Here is a 19710-nt window from a genome sequence, read left to right on the forward strand (position 1 = left end):
CTATGGCGTAGATCAGTTTTTGGATGTGGGGGTAGCGTGTCTTGGTCTCAGAGAGCACTTCGCTGATGAAGTAAATAGGTCGTTGGACGGGTAAAGCATGTCGCTCTTCTTGCCTCTCGACTACTATGGCCATGCTGACCACTTGTGTCGTTGCGGTGACATAGAGTAAGAGGGCCTCACCTTTGGCCGGCGGTACCAGGACAGGAGGATTGGTGAGCAGTGCCTTGAGCTTGGTGAGGGCTTCTTCGGCCTCTGGGGTCCAAGAAAAGCATTCGGATTTTCTTAAAAGGCGGTACAGAGGCAAGCCTTTTTCGCCAAGGCGCGAGATGAAGCGGCTCAGGGCCGTGAGGCATCCCATGACCCTCTGCACTCCCTTGAGGTCTCGGATTGGCCCCATGTTGGTCACGGCCGAGACCTTCTCTGGGTTGGCCTCGATGCCACGCTCTGAGACTATGAATCCTAAGAGCATGCCTCGGGGGACCCTGAAGACACACTTCTCGGGGTTGAGCTTGATGCCCTTCTCTCTAAGGCATTTGAAGGCTATCTCCAAGTCATTGAATAGATCACTGGCCTTCCTGGACTTGACCACGATGTCATCCATGTAGGCCTCGATGGTCCGCCTGATGTGCTCGCCAAAGACCTAGGTCATGCACCGCTGGTACATGGCCCCTGTGTTTCGAAGGCCGAACGACATAGTCACATAGCAGTACATGCCGAATGGGGTGATGAAAGAAGTCATGAGCTGGTCGGACTCTTTCATCTTGATTTGATGGTAACCAGAATACGCATCAAGGAAAGATAGGGTTTCGCATCTCGCAGTGGAGTCGATGATTTGGTCAATTCGAGGTAATGGGAATGGAACTTTTGGACATGCTTTATTCAAACCAGTGTAGTCTACACACATCCTCCACTTCCCATTTTTCTTTTTAACTAATATAGGATTAGCTAACCACTCTGGATGGGACACATCCTTGATGAACCTGGCCACCAAAAGCTTCTGCACCTCCTCACTGATGGCCCTACGCTTTTCCTCGTCGAACCGGCGCAAGCGCTGCTTCACCGGTCTAGAGCTGACTCGAATGTCCAAGGCATGCTCGACGACCTCCCTCGATATGCCTGGCATGTCTGAGGGACTCCATGCGAATACATCGGCATTTGCACGGAGAAAGTCAATGAGCACAGCTTCCTATTTGCTGTCGAGCATGGTGTTGATCCTCAGCGCCTGATTGTTGGAGCCGGTGGGGTCGACCGAGACGAGCTAGATGGCCTCTATGGCCTCAAAGGTCCTGGCATGACGCTTGGAGTCAGGCACCTCGCTACCAAGCCGGTCAAGGTTGACGATGAGGGTCTCGGCTTCCATGAGAGCCTTGGCATACTCGATGCATTCGATGTTGTAGTCGTATGCATGCTCGTACGTGGACTCGACAGTGATGACGCCATTGGGACCTGGCATCTTGAGGTTGAGGTAGGTGTAGTTGGGGACCGCCATGAACTTGGCATAGCACGGGTGCCCTAGGATGGCGTGGTAGGTCCCCTTGAACCCGACCACCTCAAAGGTGAGGACCTCCTTGCGATAGTTGGAGGGAGTGCCGAAGCAGACGGGCAAGTCGATGCGCCCGAGGGGTCGCATGTGTTTCCCCGGCATGATGCCATGGAAAGGCACAGCATCACCCTAGAGCTACGACTGGCTAAGCTCTAGGGTGTTGGTGTAGAGGATGTTGAGGCCGTTGTCTCTATCCATCAACACCTTGGTGAGCCGGGTGTTGTCGATGATCGGGTCGACAACGAGTGGGTACTGCCCAGGGTATGGGACATAATCAGGGTGGTCATCCTGATCAAAGGTGATCACCTCCCGAGACCAGTTGAGGTACCAGGGAGTGGCCACCATAACTGAGAAGACCTCCTGATGTTCCTTCTTTCACTGGCGCACCGTGAGGCACGCTGAAGGCCCGCCGAAGATCATGAAGGCGTTGTGCACCTTGGGGAACCCGTCGTCCTTGTCGTCATCCCTATCGCTGGCACCCTTCTTCTTGGCATCATCATTAGGGAGCCCAAGCTTGGCATAGTAACGTTGGAGCTTGGTGCATTCCTTGAGGGTGTGCTTCACCGGGCCATGATGGTAAGGGTAGGGCTTCTTGAGCATGTCGTCGAAGAGCCCGTGGCCTCTGGTGGGGCCTCGAGGATTCTTGCGATCTATGGCCATGACTAGTCTAGCCTTGAGGACCTCCTGCTTCCCCTGGCGACCCTTTTTCTTTTTCTTGGGGAGGTGGGGGGGCAAGGCTCTAGGGGCCTCGTTCCTCCGCTTCCCTTTGGCATTGTTGTCGGGGAAGATGGCTCCGACAGCCTCTTCGCCCGAGGCAAAGTTGGTGGCGATGTCGAGGAGTGCAGCCGTCGTGGTTGGTACGTTCTAGCCTAACTCTCGGACCAAGTCTTGGCAGGTGGTGCCGGAAAGGAATGCCTGGACAATTTCTGAGTCGCCGACGCGGGGCAACTCGGTGCATTGCTTGGAGAAGCATCGGATGAAGTCTCGGAGAGACTCGTCTGGCCTTTGGCGACAACTCTTGAGGTCCCAGGAGTTCCTAGGGTGCACGTATGTGCCCTAGAAATTCCCGACGGAGACCTTTACCAAGTCGCACCAGTTGTGGACCTACGAGGGAGGAAGGTGTTCGAGCCAGGCTCACGCCGAGTCTGACAGGAACAAGGGGAGATTGCAGATGATGAGTAGGTCATCGTCCATGCCGCCTAGCTTACAAGCCAGGTGGTAATTGGCCAGCCATAGCTTGGGGTTGGTCTCGCTGCTGTACTTTGCGAGGTTGGCCGTTTGCCAAAACCGGGCCAGGAATTGAGCGCCACAGATGGCCTTGCTGAAACTCGACGGCCAGGTGGCCCACGAGAAGGACTACGGTCCTCCTCACTATCGTAGCAACCGCCTCAGTGCGGGTGGTGGCCTTGGGCGGGCCCATCGTTGTCGTGGCATCGTCGCCTGCTGACCACATTGTGGTCGCCTTGCGCCTCGCGTCGGTCGTCGAGGCGGTCGTGCACTGAGGGGGCCCTATTGGCTGTTGGTGCCTGAGCAGGCTCAGGACGAATTGAGGCCTCTCTATCCTACCGAGGCGGTGCCGTGGGTAGTTCTGAGGCACCTCCGCGCTGTCGAGAGGCGGAACTTTTGGCCTGCTATACCGCGGTGGTCTCGAGGAGGTCCTAGAGCTCATTGTGGACCCATCACCCCTTCGAGGTAGAGGGCTCAGGCATCGTTCGGAGTAGCATCGCCGCTGGCCATGATGTTCTGGCTAGCACGATGGAAGATAGGGGGTTGCTCGTCCCCTTCATCGTTGTTGATGCGGCGGTTGACGTCGCGAGCCCTCCGCCAGGCTGCTTCGCCATCACCGCGACCCCGCTGCTCTTGCTCGAGAGTGTCTCGGAGCTGCTGCAGAAGGAGTCGGTCTTGTTCGACCTTGGCCTAAAGCTCACGGAGCTGCTCTAGGTCTAGACATTGAAGTTCCTCAGGGGCAAGGTTCTTGTTCCGCGTTGCCTAGGGCTCGACGTGTGGAGGTGCGGCGCCGCCTACCCCCTCGGGGGGTGGGGAGCGAGAACCTGCCCCTTCATCCTCATCGCTCGTGCTCAGCATCCCGAGCTCAACATGGAAGCACTCACGAGTGGGGTCGTAAGTGCCTTCGTCATCGGAGTCAGAGTAGCCAAAGCAGTAGTCGCTCGTGGCCAGGAAGCGGCGCATGGCTTTAGGGTCATGAAGTTCGCTCCAGCCCATGCCTCGTCCTCCTCCGAGGAGTCAGTGTGGGTGTGGGTTGAAGTTGTGGCGATGAGGTCGAGGGCAAAACGTTGGTGGCGTCCTGAGGGCTCCACGTGAGCGGAAGCATAGGCAGAAGCATAAGCGACGGCGGCATTGATCAACCTGAAGGGGTATGGGGATGGTGTCGCCGCCGGGCTCCGCTCCGCCTAAGGCAACTCCTCAGGAGGTGGCAGGGCAGAGCTTGATGACGGGGCACCGCCGTGCGCCATCGGCGTCTTTCCCTTATCTAGGCTCAGGCTAGACAGGTCCCCAACCAGGGACTCTATACCAACAGCTAGACATGGGATACCAGCGGAGTCAGGGTGGTCCCACCTGCACTGCGCCTAGCGAGCGCGAGGAGAGCGGCGGCCTAGGCGGCGCCTATGCCTAGGCTACTGTGGCATGATGTCGTTGTCGGTCGGCGGGACTCTGGGTGAGAGGAGTACCATATCGTACTCATGTCCTAGAGACATGAACTCTAGGCTCCCGAACCAGATTATCGTGCCGAGACACAGTGGTCGCACGGGGTCTGCCATCCAAAACTCGTTGGGATGACTAAGCTTGACACGCAGTAATCCCCCTACCTGGCGCCAACTATCGATGTTTTGGACCGGCGGGCCCTCAACCGGCTAGTGAAAGTGTAATGCGTGCCCCTAATCCCAGATGGTGATGCAAAGAGACACAAGGTTTATACTGGTTCAGGCAATAGGTGCCCTACGTCCAGTCGAAGAGAGCGATCTTGTATTCCTTGCACCGAGGTGCTTGTAGTAGGGGTTTACAAGCTGGGCGAGAGAGGGAGCTAGTCCCAGGTCTTTGCGTGGAGCGGCGTGGGTTGTTTGAGATGTTGATCTCTTGCGGTGAGGAAGTGAATGTGTGTGTCCGTGTTTGTCTATCTCGTGAGTTCGTTTGTTTGTGCGTGAGTTCCTCTATGTTTCGTGAGTTCCTCTATGTTTCGTGAGTTCCTCTGTGTTTCGTGAGTTCCTCTATGTTTCGTGAGTTCTTCCCTATAAGCGGCCCCGGTCACTCCCTTTTATAGTCAAAGGGAGGCATAGGGGCGTTACATGAATTTGCTACGTGGCGTTGCTTGAACAGAGGCGGCATGTCCGAGCCCTGTAGCTTGTCACTGTGGCAGCATGGTCGGTGAAGCGGCCTTGTCCTTGGTGTACTGGAGCGACGTGCCGATCACGCCCGATCTTGTGCGACGTGGGAGCTCCTGTGGTGGCTTGACGCAGGGCATGGCGCATACTGTGAACGACGTGCCGGTCGCTGTATGTTGACAGCATAGAGAGCCGAGGCCCAGTCGGTGCAGAGGCCGAACCATCATGGGGGGCTCGGCGGGCGTGAATCCCGAGGCTACCGAGACCCCAAAGCGGGTAGCCGAGGCTCAGAGGGAGCAGTTGGTCCTGTATGCTGATTCCGAGGCTACAGAGACTCGGACATGACTCTCCACGCCGCGCCGTCCTTAGAGCAGGCGGGGTTAGGCAGCACAGTGCGCATAGGTGTTAGTCGTGGGCACAGTGCCGAGCATAGTGGCCAGTAACCCCTGCCCCGTCCTATCCCGGACGGCATGGCGTTGATGCGACTCCCATCTCATCGGTCACTCCACTGAGTCAAGCCGTCGTTCGGCTGATATCGCGGGAGTGGTTGAACGTGTTAGTTGGACGTGATGTTCTATCAGAGAAATCGGTCAAGGCGGAGGCGACGGGGTTGTCGCCGAGCCGGCCTCGAGCAAGACAGAGAATCGGCACCTCGCTCGAGGCCTTACGTGCGGGGCCTCGAGCGAGACGGAGAATCGGTACCTCGTCTGAGACCTTACGTGCGGGGTCTCGAGCGAGGCGGAGAATCGGTACCTTGTCCGAGGCCTCACGTGCGGGGCCTTGAGCGAGGCGGAGAATTGGTACCTCGTCCAAGGCCTTACGTGCAGGGCCTCGAGCGAGGCGGAGAATCGGTACCTCGTTCGAGGCCTTACGTGCGGGGCTCGATCGAGGCGGAGAATCGGTACCTCGTCCAAGGCCTCGTGGTTTCATTTTGGGCTGAGCCTGCTTCGGGTGAGCCCAGATCTTGTTCGAGGTGGGCCGGTCGGTCCAGCCGAGCCTCGGATGAGGTGGGGGTTTGCCGGTAGTTGTCCCTTGGCTTTGATTTTTACAAGGTCTAAGCGATTTTTTGGTTCTTGCTTAGGGGACCTCTTTTTATGGTACCCGACAATTCTCCATTGTGATTTCGAGAGTTTACGCTAAAGAATTAAAGAGAATCACTCTCTTCAAAAAATAAACTTTCATAGAGAATCAGAATTAGATGAAGCTCTACCAAATAGTCCCTTAGTTCCAAGGCAGATTCGATCTTTAGCGAGGGCATCGTTTATGCCCTAAGTAGATGGTGCAAAGCGGCAACTCCAGTGATTACTAAAGTAGTCTATCATTGTAAGAGCATCTCCAAAAGTTTTCAAAGCCCACTTTCGGTCTTATTTTTTTGGCGAGACGTAAAAGAACCTCTCTCCAACAATTCCTTATTGAGAAAATTGCCTCTAGCACTATAAAACTTCCTCTCCCTCCTCTAGCACCGAATTTTTTCTTCCCTATCTAGCACCGATTCAAGCTTTTTTTTCTCTTATCTAGCATTTCCGTCAGATTTTAGAGTATGTTCTGTTAGGATTTTGTTAAGTAATTTTTTTTACCAAAATACCCCTATGGCAAGATTTTATCTTAGAAAAATCATATCTTTCTCATACGACGTCGAATGAAGATGATTTTTATATAAAAATTGTAGATCTCTAATCTTGATAACTTTTGTTTTGAGTTTTTTATTTAAAGACGTTAATATGCTAAATAAAATATAATATTAAATTTCAGCAGCATATTAATAACGTACCAGTTATTTAGTGACGGAAGTTCTGAGAATGAGAGTTGCTAGCATCAATGGCCTGAAACACGTGTGGTCACGTTTCACTCCCTCAAAGAGTGGCTGAGCTGATCGCACACCTTATCACTATTCCATTGGTGTGGTCGGACCCGAAGGTGTGTGGGTCATGATCTATGCCAAGCCCGGGTGCTGGCATACGGGTGTTGATCTTTCATGTATCGCTCGTTGATGCATAAACTGCAGAGGAGCATGAGGCGTGCTCTCTGTCACAAGATCCCGTGCTGTGGTAGGACCGGGCCCCAGATTTTGTCTACGCCATGGAGTCCAGCGGTTTGGCCGGGGTCGGTAGCTAACGGCATAAACTTTCCATCTCAGAAAACCCCATCTTATCATAGGAAGTCTGCCAATTTTTCCACCAAGGTCACACCATCACCTCCCTCCACGGCCATGGAGCCCGGCGCAGACGAGGTGGTGTTCGAGTCCCCGGCACATTTCCGCATCTACAAGAGCGGGAGGATCGAGCGCCTGAACCGGGCCTCCGGTCCTCCCCGCTGGCCTCGACGAGGCCACCGGTGTCACCTCCAAGGACGTTGTCCTGGACGATGGCACCGGCCTTTCCGTACGCCTCTACCTCCCCAAGCTCCAGGAACCGTCCAAGAAGCTCCCAGTCCTCGTCTACTTCCACGGCGGCGCGTTCCTCCTCGAGTCGGCCGGCTCCGCCACGTACCACACCTACGTCAACCCCCTCGCGGCCGCCGCGGGCGTCCTGGTGGTGTCCGTGAGCTACCGCCTGGCACCGGAGCACCCGCTCCCGGCGGCCTACGAGGACTCGTGGGCCGCGCTCCAGTGGGCGACGTCGGCGCAGGATGAGTGGATCGCCGAGCACTGCGACATGGCGCGGCTCTTCCTCGCCGGCGACAGCGCCGGCGCAAACATCGTGCACGACATGCTGATGAGGGCGTCCGGGTCCGGCGACGGCGGGCCGGGCATCGAGGGCGCCATCCTGCTCCACCCGTGGTTCGGCGGGAACGCGCCCATCGAGGGGGAGGACGAGGGCGCTGCAGCGGCCACCACTGGGCTCTGGACTTACGCGTGCCCGGGGGCGGTCGACGGCGCCGACGACCCGAGGATGAACCCTCTGGCGCCGGGTGCGCCGGCGCTGGAGAAGCTCGGGTGCGCGAGGATGCTGGTGTGCGCAGGGAAGCAGGACGCGCTCTACGTGAGGGACCGCGTGTACTACGAAGCCGTGGCGGCCAGCGCGTGGCCCGGGGACGTGGCGTGGCTCGAGTCCGAGGGAGAGGAGCATGTCTTCTTCCTCCCGAAGCCCGAGTGCGAGAACGCCAAGCAGCTCATGGACCGCGTCGTGGCCTTCATAGCCGGGGCCTGACTTGCTCTCTTGTGGGCGCGGAGCGGCGCGGCGAGTCGTCATTGAAGATTGAAGTTGTGGGCAAGTTTCTCTCATTGATAAATAAATAGTGGTCTTGTCTAAATATGATTTTTCTCGTAGAAATGTGGTACTTAACTTGTTCTTCAAACTGAATTTTTAATAAGCAAATTAAAGTCTGCATTATTCATTATTCCAGATCCGCCACAATGTCTAAGCAGGGCACATGTCCAGTTGTCCACTGAATCTCGTTGCTTATTCTGCTACAAAGCTTTATGATAAGTTTTCACGAATGTGAAAAGTTTCTTTTCACTTTGCCACTATTTTTTGTATTGATTTTCTTGATCGACAAGTGCGTTCAAATGATACTGGATCTGACAGAGACATACTCCCTCTGTCATTTTTATGTCATTTTCGTATATCGAGGAGTTAAATATACCCAAATGTTACCAAATATGTATAAAAAATTCCTATAATATTTATAGTACGTAATAAATATCATAAGATTAGTTATTAAATATATTTTTATAATAAACTTATTTAAAGATAAAATCTTACTAACATTTTCTATAAATCTTATCAAATTTGATAAAGTTTGGCTAGTACAAAAATCTAGACGACACTTAAAAATGGATGAAGGGAGTAGAGATGAAGTTGTAATGTCAGGTGTGCTTGTTAGGACGAAAACAACTTGTAGAATTTTCGTTTCTCACCTAATTCCGAACATCAAGGGTGTGGTCATCATGTTAGATTAATTTAGGCCAGGCCCATTATTTATTCTAATTAATCAAATAAATTTCAAAGGCCCATAATTATTGTTAAGTGGAAAAGTGATTAGTACCATATGGGAAATTCACTAAAAAAGTTATCAACTTAAATAGTGAGTCTTAGGACTCTCACATAGACAAGTTGAGAGGGAGAACCGGGAGGCCACACGCGCGCGCCGCCGCCGCCGCTGAGCCGCGCGCGACGCGCCGGGAGTTCCCTGCGCGCACAGGGAGCTTCGGTAGCAGGCCTCCGGAACTTCCCCCGTCAAGCGTACCTGCACGGGTAGGCGGGGAATCAAGTTTTTGGAGAGCGCCGGCTTCCCGGTGCGACTGCTGCCCCGTCTGCAGTTTCCTGTTCGGGGGCTTCTGCTTCCTGACGGGAGAGTCTCGTTCTACTGCTCCGACGCCGCACCTGCAGGAGCTTCCCGTGCTACTGCTGCGACACCGCACCTGCAGGAGCTTCCCGTGCCACTGCTCCGACACCGCACCTACAGGAGCTTCCCGTGCACTGCTCTGACACCGCACCTGCAGGAGTCTCCCGGCGCGACCTCCTCTGCAACATGGTGGACACGAGGAGGACTGGTGGCCGCACCAACACCAACGACGGAGAAGTTGGTGGCTCACTGTCCGCGGGTACTGGCAGTCCCACCCTAGGGTATAAATCTAATCCTACTGTGCGCTATTGTTCATATGCTATTCTGTTAGTGTTTTTAGCGCATTTGGTTGCTGCACTGTTAAATACTATCTGCAGTAGTGGTGCTGTTACAGTATGGTTAGTGGTACTGTTACTATTATTTAAGTCGTATTTATGGATTAATATAAGTCATAAATTGACCAAATATTCAACAATCCAAAAACTTGATAGGTCATTTTCGGCTGCTAGTTTTGTTGCGTCACTAAAACCACCACCATTGAAAGATGATGGATCCAACTATAAAGTGTGGCGTGTCCGCTCCAAGCTGTGGTTCACTAGTATGCGTTGTGAGCACGTGATCAAGGGAAAGCGCATTGAACCTCCTTTCTCTCACGAGGAGGAGATTAAGTTCAATGAGGCAGATAACTTGTTCAAGGGGGGTCTCATCAGCATATTAGCTGAAACCATGGTGCAAGTGTACATGGATATGGACACTGGCAAGGACATGTGGGATGCACTTGAGGCCAAGTTCGGTGTTGCCGATGCTAGCACTGAATTGTACATCATGGAGAAGTTCTGTGACTACAAGATGGTCGATGACCGATCTGTAATAGAGCAGGCTCATGAGATACAGATGCTGGCAAAGGAACTCCAGAACAATGAGTGTGAGTTGCCTGACAAGTTTGTGGCCGGTGGTATCATCGCTAAGCTACCACCTACTTGGTCGAGCTTTGCCACTACTCTAAAGCACAGGAGGCAAGTGTTCAGTGTGACTGATCTCATTGCTACTCTTGGTGTGGAGGAGAATGCTAGGGCAAAGGACACTCATGGCAAGAAAGCGCATGAGGAAAGTTCTAGCACCAATCTGGTGCAAAAGAAGAACTTTCATGCCGCACAGAGGAAGAAGAAAAACAGGCCTGCAGTCAAGCCTAAAGCTGCAACTTTTAAGAAGAAGGGCAAGGAAAAAGAAAAGGGCCTTTGCTTTGTCTACGGTGCATCTGACCATTGGGCAAAAGAGTGCCCTGACCGCAAGGACAAGCAGAAGAAGTCCACAAACATGGTTGTTAGCGAATTTGGAGGATCTGGGTACGGTAATCACCTACCTACAGTTTTTTCAGTTTGTCTCTCGCCTGAGTGGTGGGTTGACACGGGTGCTAACATTCATGTTTGTTCTGATGTTTCTTTATTTTCTTCTTATCAGGAACAAAGAGGTTGCTCCTTGCTGATGGGAAACGGTACGCATGCTGCTGTACTTGGTGTTGGTACGATCAATCTGAAGTTTACTTCGGGAAAGATCATGCAGCTAAAGAACGTGCAGCATGTCCCCTCCATCAAGAAGAATCTCGTTAGTGGATCTCTATTATGTAGAGATGGCTTTAGACTTGTATTTGAGTCCAATAAATGTGTTGTATCCAAGTATGGAACCTTTGTTGGAAAAGGCTATGAAAGCGGAGGCTTGTTCCGCTTCTCTTTGATGGTTTCTTGTGATAAAATTGTGAACCATGTGAGAAATGATAATGAGTCTAATATTTGGCATTCCCGACTCTGTCACATCAATGTTGGTTGTATGACGCGCTTAGCTAGTTTAAAATTAATCCCTAAAATCGATCTGGTCAAAGGGTCTAAGTGCCATGCTTGTGTTCAAGCGAAGCAACCTCGCAAGCCTCACAAGGCTGTGAAAGAGGCGAGAAATTTGGCACCGCTAGATCTCATTCATTCTGATCTGTGCGAGATGAATGGTGTATTGACCAAAGGAGGAAAGAAATATTTCATGACTCTTATTGATGATAGCACTAGATTTTGCTATGTGTACTTGCTAAAAACAAAGGATGAAGCAATGCATTATTTTAAAATCTATAAAGCCGAAGTAGAGAACCAATTGGAAAGAAAAATCAAACGGTTGAGGTCTGACCGTGGGGGAGAATACTTTTCACATGAGTTTGATTCATTCTGCGAGGAACATGGAATTATTCATGAGAGGACGCCTCCATACTCCCCCCAATCCAATGGGATTGCCGAACGAAAGAATCGCACTCTAACTGATTTGGTTAACGCCATGTTAGACACTGCGGGACTTTCCAACGAATGGTGGGGTGAGGCTATATTGACGGCATGTCATGTCCTGAATAGAGTTCCTACAAAGAATAAAGAAGTAACACCATTCGAGGAATGGGAAAAGAAAAGGTTGACTCTCTCATACCTACACACTTGGGGATGCTTGGCCAAGGTGAATGTGCCAATCGTCAAAAAGCGCAAACTTGGACCAAAAACTGTAGATTGTGTGTTCCTCAGTTACGCTTTACACAGCGTCAGCTATAGATTCCTAGTTGTAAGCTCTGGAGTACCTGACATGCGTGTTGGTGTAGTGATTGAGTACAGAGATGCTACATTCTTTGAGAATGAATTTCCTATGAGAGGAAATGAACCTAGCACATCTAGTCAAAAACCTGTTGATTCCCCCATGGCACCAATAGAACATCTTGAACAAACATGTGTTGAGAATCCAGAGGAGGATAATAGTGGAGCTACTCGAAAGAGTAAGAGACAGAGGACTGTAAAGTCTTTTGGTGATGATTTCACTATATACCTCGTGGATGACACTCCAAGCACCATTGCTGAGGCATTTTCCTCTCCCGACGCTGACTACTAGAAGGAAGTAGTGCGAAGTGAGATGGATTCAATTATGACCAATGGAACTTGGGAGATTGTTGATCATCCTTACGGGTGCAAGCCTGTAGGATGTAAATGGGTGTTCAAGAAAAAGCTTAGGCCTGATGGTACGATTGAAAAGTACAAGGCAAGGCTTGTGGCTAAGGGTTATACCCAGAAAGAAGGCGAGGACTTCTTTGATACTTATTCACCAGTGGCTCGATTGACCACAATCCGAGTACAGCTTGCCCTGGCCGCGTCTCATGGTCTTTTCGTTCATCAGATGGATGTTAAGATAGCTTTCCTAAATGGGGAGCTAGATGAGGAGATCTACATGGATCAGCCTGATGGCTTCGTAGTAGAAGGTCAAGAAGGAAAGGTGTGTAAATTATTGAAGTCTTTGTATGGCCTAAAACAAGCACCTAAGCAATGGCATGAAAAGTTTGATAAAACTATGACATCTGCTGGTTTTGTTGCGAATGAAGCCAACAAATGTGTGTACTACCGCTATGGTCGGGGAGAAGGAGTAATCCTGTGCTTGTATGTGGATGACATACTAATCTTTGGGACAAGCCTCAATGTGATTGAGGAAGTCAAGGACTTTCTGTCAAAGAGTTTTGACATGAAGGATTTGGGAGTGGCTGATGTGATACTAAACATCAAACTTCTAAGAGGAGAAAATGGTGGGGTAACACTTGTACAAACTCACTATGTGGAAAAGGTACTGAGTCACTTTGGTTATAGTGACTGCAAGCCCGTGTCCACTCCCTATGATCCAAGCGTGATCCTGAGAAAGAACCGAAGAATAATGAGGGATCAGTTGAGATACTCCCAAATCATCGGCTCGCTAATGTACTTGGCTAGTGCAACGAGGCCTGACATCTCATTTGCTGTGAGCAAATTAAGCCGGTTTGTTTCAAATCCGGGAGATGATCACTGGCGTGCTCTTGAAAGAATATTGCGCTATCTAAAGGGAACGTCGAGCTTTGGCATTCACTATACGGGGTACCCAAAGGTACTCGAGGGCTATTGTGATGCAAATTGGATATCTGATGCTGATGAGTTAAAAGCCACAAGTGGATATACATTCACACTTGGAGGTGGCGCTGTTTCCTGGAAGTCTTGCAAGCAGACCATCTTAACAAGGTCAACAATGGAAGCAGAACTTGCAGCACTTGATACCGCTACTGTTGAGGCTGAATGGCTCCGTGAGCTCCTTATGGATTTGTCGGTGGTTGAAAAACCTATGCCCGCAATTTCTATGAACTGTGATAACCAAACAGTAATTATCAAGATAAACAGTTCAAAGGACAACATGAAGACCACTAGGCATGTAAAGCGGCGGTTAAAATCTATCAGAAAATTGAGAAACTCCAGAGTAATAGCATTGGACTATGTCCATACATCTAAAAATTTGGTAGATCAATTTACTAAGGGACTATCGCGTAATGTGATAGATAGTGCATCGAGTGAGATGGGACTGAGACCCACATGAAGTTCTATCGTGGTGGCAACCTGTCCTATGTGATCGGAGATCCTGTGAATTAGGATGGTGAAACAAGCTATGGGTAGACTGAGGGAAGAGACCCTTTTTAATAAAGGTCAATCTCTTGAGTAATGCACTTCTCTTCCTATCTGTATGGCAGGTTGGTAAATACCTCAATGTGATCCGAGTGGCTTAATGAGAAGCAAAGATGTTGACCTACAGGGCATCTTAAAGGAACACACATATGTGAGTTCGATTGCTAGTCGTAATCTATGAGATTTGGGTGATCTCTAGATACTCATGAATAGGCCAGGAGTATGACTTATATGCTCCAACCAGAGGGGATGCTACAGGCAGCCTAGTATCAGTAAAGGAATCGAGTGAGCCTCACTTTGCACAAAACTGTCAATTCAAGGCATAATCCATTGGTCAGTTGTAAATGAGTGTAAACTCCTTTTCTAGATAGATGTTCAACTTAACAGTCTCTATCGAAACACTGGTATATCAAACAAGCTCAGATCTGAAGACATTAACTATGGACTTCTGAAGTTTGGTGGGGATTGTTAGATTAATTTGGGCCAGGCCCATTATTTATTCTAATTAATCAAATAAACTTCAAAGGCCCACAATTATTGTTAAGTGGAAAAGTGATTAGTACCATATGGGAAATTCACTAAAAAGGTTATCAACTTAAATAGTGAGTCTTAGGACTCTCACATAGACAAGTTGAGAGGGAGAACCGGGAGGCCACACGCGCGCACCGCCGCCGCCGAGCCGAGTCGCGCCGCCCGCCCGCCCGCCCGCGCGCGCGCGCGTGACGCGACACGCCGCGCCGTGGCCGTGGGCCGTGGCCTGGCTTGGTTTGGCCTGGTTTTGTCGCTTGGCCCAACCAAAACCCTAGCCACCGTAGCCAACTCCCAATGCCCAACCACCCTGTCCAGGTTCATTCCCCCGACAGGGCCTAACGGACAGATGGGGAATTGCGTGGCTATAATGAGGGGAGGGCGCCCCTGTTCCAGGTGTGCGAGACTCGACTCTTCCTCTTCCCCCTCTCCGCAACATCTGAGCGCTAAGCTGTTCGTCTGCATCTCCGACCGGAGTTCCCTGCGCGCACAGGGAGCTTTGGTAGCAGGCCTCCAGAACTTCCCCCGTCAAGCGTACCTGCACGGGTAGGCGGGGAATCAAGTTTTTGGGGAGCGCCGGCTTCCCGGTGCGACTGCTGCCCCGTCTGCAGTTTCCTGTTCGGGGGCTTCTGCTTCCTGACGGGAGAGTCTCGTTCTACTGCTCTGACGCTGCACCTGTAGGAGCTTCCCATGCTACTGCTGCGACACCGTACCTGCAGGAGCTTCCCGTGCCAATGCTCCGACACCGCACCTGTAGGAGCTTCCCGTGCACTGCTCCGACACCGCACCTGTAGGAGTCTCCCGGCACGACCTCCTCTGCAACATGGTGGACACGAGGAGGACTGGTGGCCGCACCAACACCAACGACGGAGAAGTTGGTGGCTCACTGTCCGCGGGTACCGGCAGTCCCACCCTAGGGTATAAATCTAATCCCACTGTGCGCTATTGTTCATATGCTATTCTGTTAGCGTTTTTAGCGCACTTGGTTGCTGCACTGTTAAATACTATCTGCAGTAGTGGTGCTGTTACAGTATGGTTACTGGTACTGTTACTATTGTTTAAGTCGTATTTATGGATTAATATAAGTCGTAAATTGACCAAACATTCAACACATCATGCTATATTCCACAACTTTTTTAAGTTCACATATAATTCTACCTCACATTTATTGGGTGGGAGATAGAAACTGATTTTATAGATCATCATGCTATATTTCTATTTTGCAACTTATATACACTCTTCAACTCGCTTCCCTACACAAGAAATACATTATATAAGTATCTCCCTTGTGTGGCTAGCAATAACATACAAATATATTCCATATATAACCATATTAACTTAATTAATCTGTGTCTAAATTATAATTATTAAAATAAATTTAATTTTAAGGATCTAAATGGGCATCAGTGTTATGAGTTTTGCTCCAATGGTCCTCTTTTAAAAAGTTGCACGGATCTTAAAGCGTTCGAATAATTAATTAAAATTAATTTTATTTTAGATCTCCACTAGGCGAACCCTATCGGTGCCCAACCCAAGCCCAGCATGCCCACTCAGCCCAGAGTCATTTCTCCTCTTTCTCTCGATCTGCAATCAAGCGATCATTTGGTGTACACTCAGAAAGGGATGTCGGACGACGACGACGCTTTCCATCCAACAAAAGACGCTACCTTCGTCGGACGGCCACGCCGCATCTTCGTCCTAAAAGCTCTAGTTTAGTTTTGGTGAATTGATAAAACCCTAAGTATTAACCTAGTTTATCAAAGTGATCATGAGATAGGTAGCACATTCTAAGTGGTGAAGCAAATGAAGATCATGGCATGATGATAGTGATGCCATGGTGATGATCAAGTGCTCGGACTTGAAAAAAGGAAAGAGAAAAACAAAAGGCTCAAGGCAAAGGTATAAGGGGTAGGAGCCATTTCGTTTCGGTGATCAAGACACTTAGCGAGTGTGATCACATTTAGGTTCGATAGCTATACTATTAAGAGGGGTGAAACTCGTATCGAAATACGGTTATCAAAGTGCCACTAGATGCTCTAACTCATTGCATATGCATTTAGAATCTATTGGAGTGCTAACACCCTTGAAAATATTTGTGAAAATATGCTAACATACATGCACAAAGGTGATACACATTGTGTTTATGTTAGGTCGAGATGATGGACTAGAGGGGGGGGTGAATAGTCCTTTCTAAAAAATAATCGCGTCAGCTAATCGAAACAAGTGCGGAATGAAAACTATCGGTCTAACCAAGACTACACCCCTCTATTTATGTTCTCTAGCACCTTCCAAAGATACTAATTAAGTAACTAAGGTGCCGGGCTAGCTAGAGTTCATCTAACCAATTCTAGAAGCAATGTCACATAAACCTTTGCTACTAGTACTTCAAGCAACAAGGGAGCTCCTACACAAGCTATTAAGCAAAAGCACAAAGCCACCTAAGCTCACTAGCAATACTCAATAACAAGACAACCAATGCCAAATTAGAGAGCGTAATTACTTAGCTACACAAACTAAGTAATGTGACTAACAAGGTTACAGAAACCAAATTAGCCACGCAAGGGAGCTACTTCTATGCTACACAAGCAAGAAGGTAACTAGTAAGCTACACAAGCTAACTAATTACAAGAGCAACTACACAAGCACAATGTATATGAAATATAAATACAAGCTTGTAAAAGGGGATTGCAAACCAACAGGAAGAACAAGGTTGACATGGTGATTTTTCTCCCGAGGTTCATGTGCTTGCCAATACGCTAGTCCCCATTGTGTCGACCGCTCACTTGGTGGTTCGGCGGCTAATTGGCATCTCCCACCAAGCCCGCACATCGGGCACCGCAAGAACCTACCCTGAAAGTGTAGGTAGCTCAATAACACGCTCAACTAGAGTTGCTCTTCGCGGCTCTCGCGGGGTGAGCACAATACCCCTCACAAAGCTCTTCTCCGGAGCACTGCACAAGCTTCTTGCGGGCTTCGACAGAGACCACCACCAAGCCGTCTAGGAGGTGACAACCTCCAAGAGTAACAAGCACCACCAGCTTGCAACTCGATCACCTAGTGCCACTCGATGCAACCTCACGATGCAATCACACTAGAATCGCTCTCTCACAAAATCGGATGATCACTATCAAGCATATGTGAGATGGAGGGCTCCTAAGCACTCACAAGCATGGACATAAAGTCCCCTGAGGTGCTCAACATAAGCCATGGCCGAGGCCACCTTCTATTTATAGCCCCATGGGCTAAACTAGCCGTTACCCCTTCACTGAGCAAAACTTGGGACGACCGAACGCTCTAGTCGTATCGACCGGACACAAGACCTCAACGTCCGGTCGTGCGATGCATGCCACGTGTCCCCTTCTTCAAACGCTGTTCATCCGATCTCAATGGTCATCTGATGACCAAACGCTCTAGCTTGAACTAACCGGACGTAGCAACCCCAGCGTCTTGTTGTTTCCAGTAAGGTACCAAACATGACCAGATGCATCCGGTCGGTCGCAATCAGACGTGGCACCAGCGTTCGATCACTTCTAGCTACTCTGCTCTGCCTATGTCACCACACGTCACCTTGATCGGATGCACACAACCAGCATCCGGTCACTTCCAGCGCCAGTGTTCGGTCAATGACCGACGCTAGCACGCTGTCTGCCGCCACTGACCGGATGCAGGACCCAGCGTTCGGTCACCACGTGACTAGCGTCCGGTGCACTCTATGAGACCCTGTATTTTCTGTATAGGGCGCCGGTGGAGTTTTGAACCCTTCTCACCCCCGTTCTATTGCCGAGTTGATCCACATCAACTCCAACTTCATCTCCTTTATAAATGTGCTAACACCACCAAGTGTACACCGCTATGTGTATGTGTGTTAGCATTTTCACAATCATTTTTCAAAGGATTAGCCACTCAACTTGCCACGCCACTCAATCCTAGCGACGATGCAAAGTTAGATCACTCGAGTGGCACTAGACGACCGATATGCAAACAAGTTTGCCCCTCTTGATAGTACGGCCATCTATCCTAAACCTGGTCATAAACTTCTCTACACACCTATGATCGGTGAAATAAAATGCCATAGGTTATACCTTTGCCTTGCGCATTCCATTCCATCTCCTCCAATATCGATGCAACACATGCACCAACACGATCAACAATGATATGATCCACTTCATATCATCACATGGTCATATTGGTTCATCGATCTTGACTTCACTTGCTTTTCACCGTTGCCATCGTCCATCGGCGCTAAGTCTTGCTGAAGCTTCACCGCCATGCGGTCCATTACTCCAAAGCCTCCAACTTACCCTTCACGCTTGCAACCGGTCCATCAAGCCAAGTCTTGTCTTGATCTTCTCCACCTTGATCACATGACTCAATGTCATGTCTCATGTGCAATGAGCTCCTTCATCATCACATGTGTGAGCTTTGCAACATCTCCAAGCCATTTTCACCTTCATGGCTTATGTTGCTCACACATATGTATCTGTGGACTAATCACCTGTGTATCTCACATAAACACAATTAGTCCACCTAGGTTGTCACTCAATTACCAAAACCACACAAGGACCTTTTAGTTTAGCCCTTGGGAACAAGGGTTCGAAACTTCACCGGTAGAGTGTTCGACGGTGCCACCGGCACCCTGTATAGAAAAGACAGGGTTTCACAGAGTGCACTGGACGTTGTCCTCATAGGACCAAACACGTTCGGTGGCTAAACCTAGGCATCAGTCAGTCAGCAGAGACTGACCAGACTCTGAGTGAGTCCGATCATGTGTGACCGAACGCGTCCGATCGCTTAGAGAGCTCTCTGGCCTCTCTCTGAGTTGCACAGGACGCTGGCTGATAAAACTGACCAGACGCTACTCTGGCGCATCTGGTGTTAATGATGTGGCGCTCGAGGGTTTGGTCTGTGTGTTGACCAGACGCTGGGTGAGTCCGGTTAGGGGTGACTGGACGTGTCCAGTCGCGACTGGAACCTTACTGGAAGTGACCGGATGCTAGGCAACTATGCGTCTGGTCCTACACTGTAGTGCATCCAGTCATAACTTAAGTGTACTGATGATCGTTAAGATCAGGCGATCAGCATTTGAAGTAGGGGACACATGGCAAAAATATGAGGACCAGACGCTGGGGTCCTGCATCTGATCAATTCGACCGGCGTGTCCGGTCGCCCTGATTTCTCAGTGAACAGAGAGTCAACAACTCTATTCATGGAGGCTTTCTATTTAAGCCCCATGGCCGGCTCAAGCTCATACTCTTGGCCATTTGCATTGACATAGCAACCTTGTGAGCTTAGCCAAAGCCCTCCCACTCATCTCCATCATTGATTCATCTTCTTTGTGAGAATGGGAGTGAATCCAAGTGCATTGCTTGAGTCTTTGCATCTAGAGGCACTTGATGTTTGTGTTTCACTGTGGGATTCACTTGTTACTCTTGATGGTTGCCGCCACCTAGATGGTTTGGAGCAGCGAGGATCGTTGAGTGGAGGTTGGTGATTGTCTCCGACTCTGATTGTGGTGATTGTG

At 50.0% G+C, this 19710-nt stretch overlaps 1 protein-coding gene across 1 annotated transcript; it reads left to right on the forward strand.

The window, feature by feature from the left end:
• The first annotated feature begins 6755 nt into the window (after positions 1–6755).
• LOC136546371 (probable carboxylesterase 2) lies at positions 6756–8234 on the forward strand. The gene is given in 2 exon segments (XM_066538349.1): positions 6756–7180; positions 7182–8234. Coding segments are annotated over 2 exon segments (1173 nt in total). The 5' UTR covers positions 6756–6859; the 3' UTR covers positions 8034–8234.
• The last annotated feature ends 11476 nt before the right edge of the window (positions 8235–19710 follow it).

The sequence above is a fragment of the Miscanthus floridulus genome, chromosome 3 (assembly GCF_019320115.1).
Source record: "Miscanthus floridulus cultivar M001 chromosome 3, ASM1932011v1, whole genome shotgun sequence".
Taxonomy (NCBI): Eukaryota; Viridiplantae; Streptophyta; class Magnoliopsida; order Poales; family Poaceae; genus Miscanthus; species Miscanthus floridulus.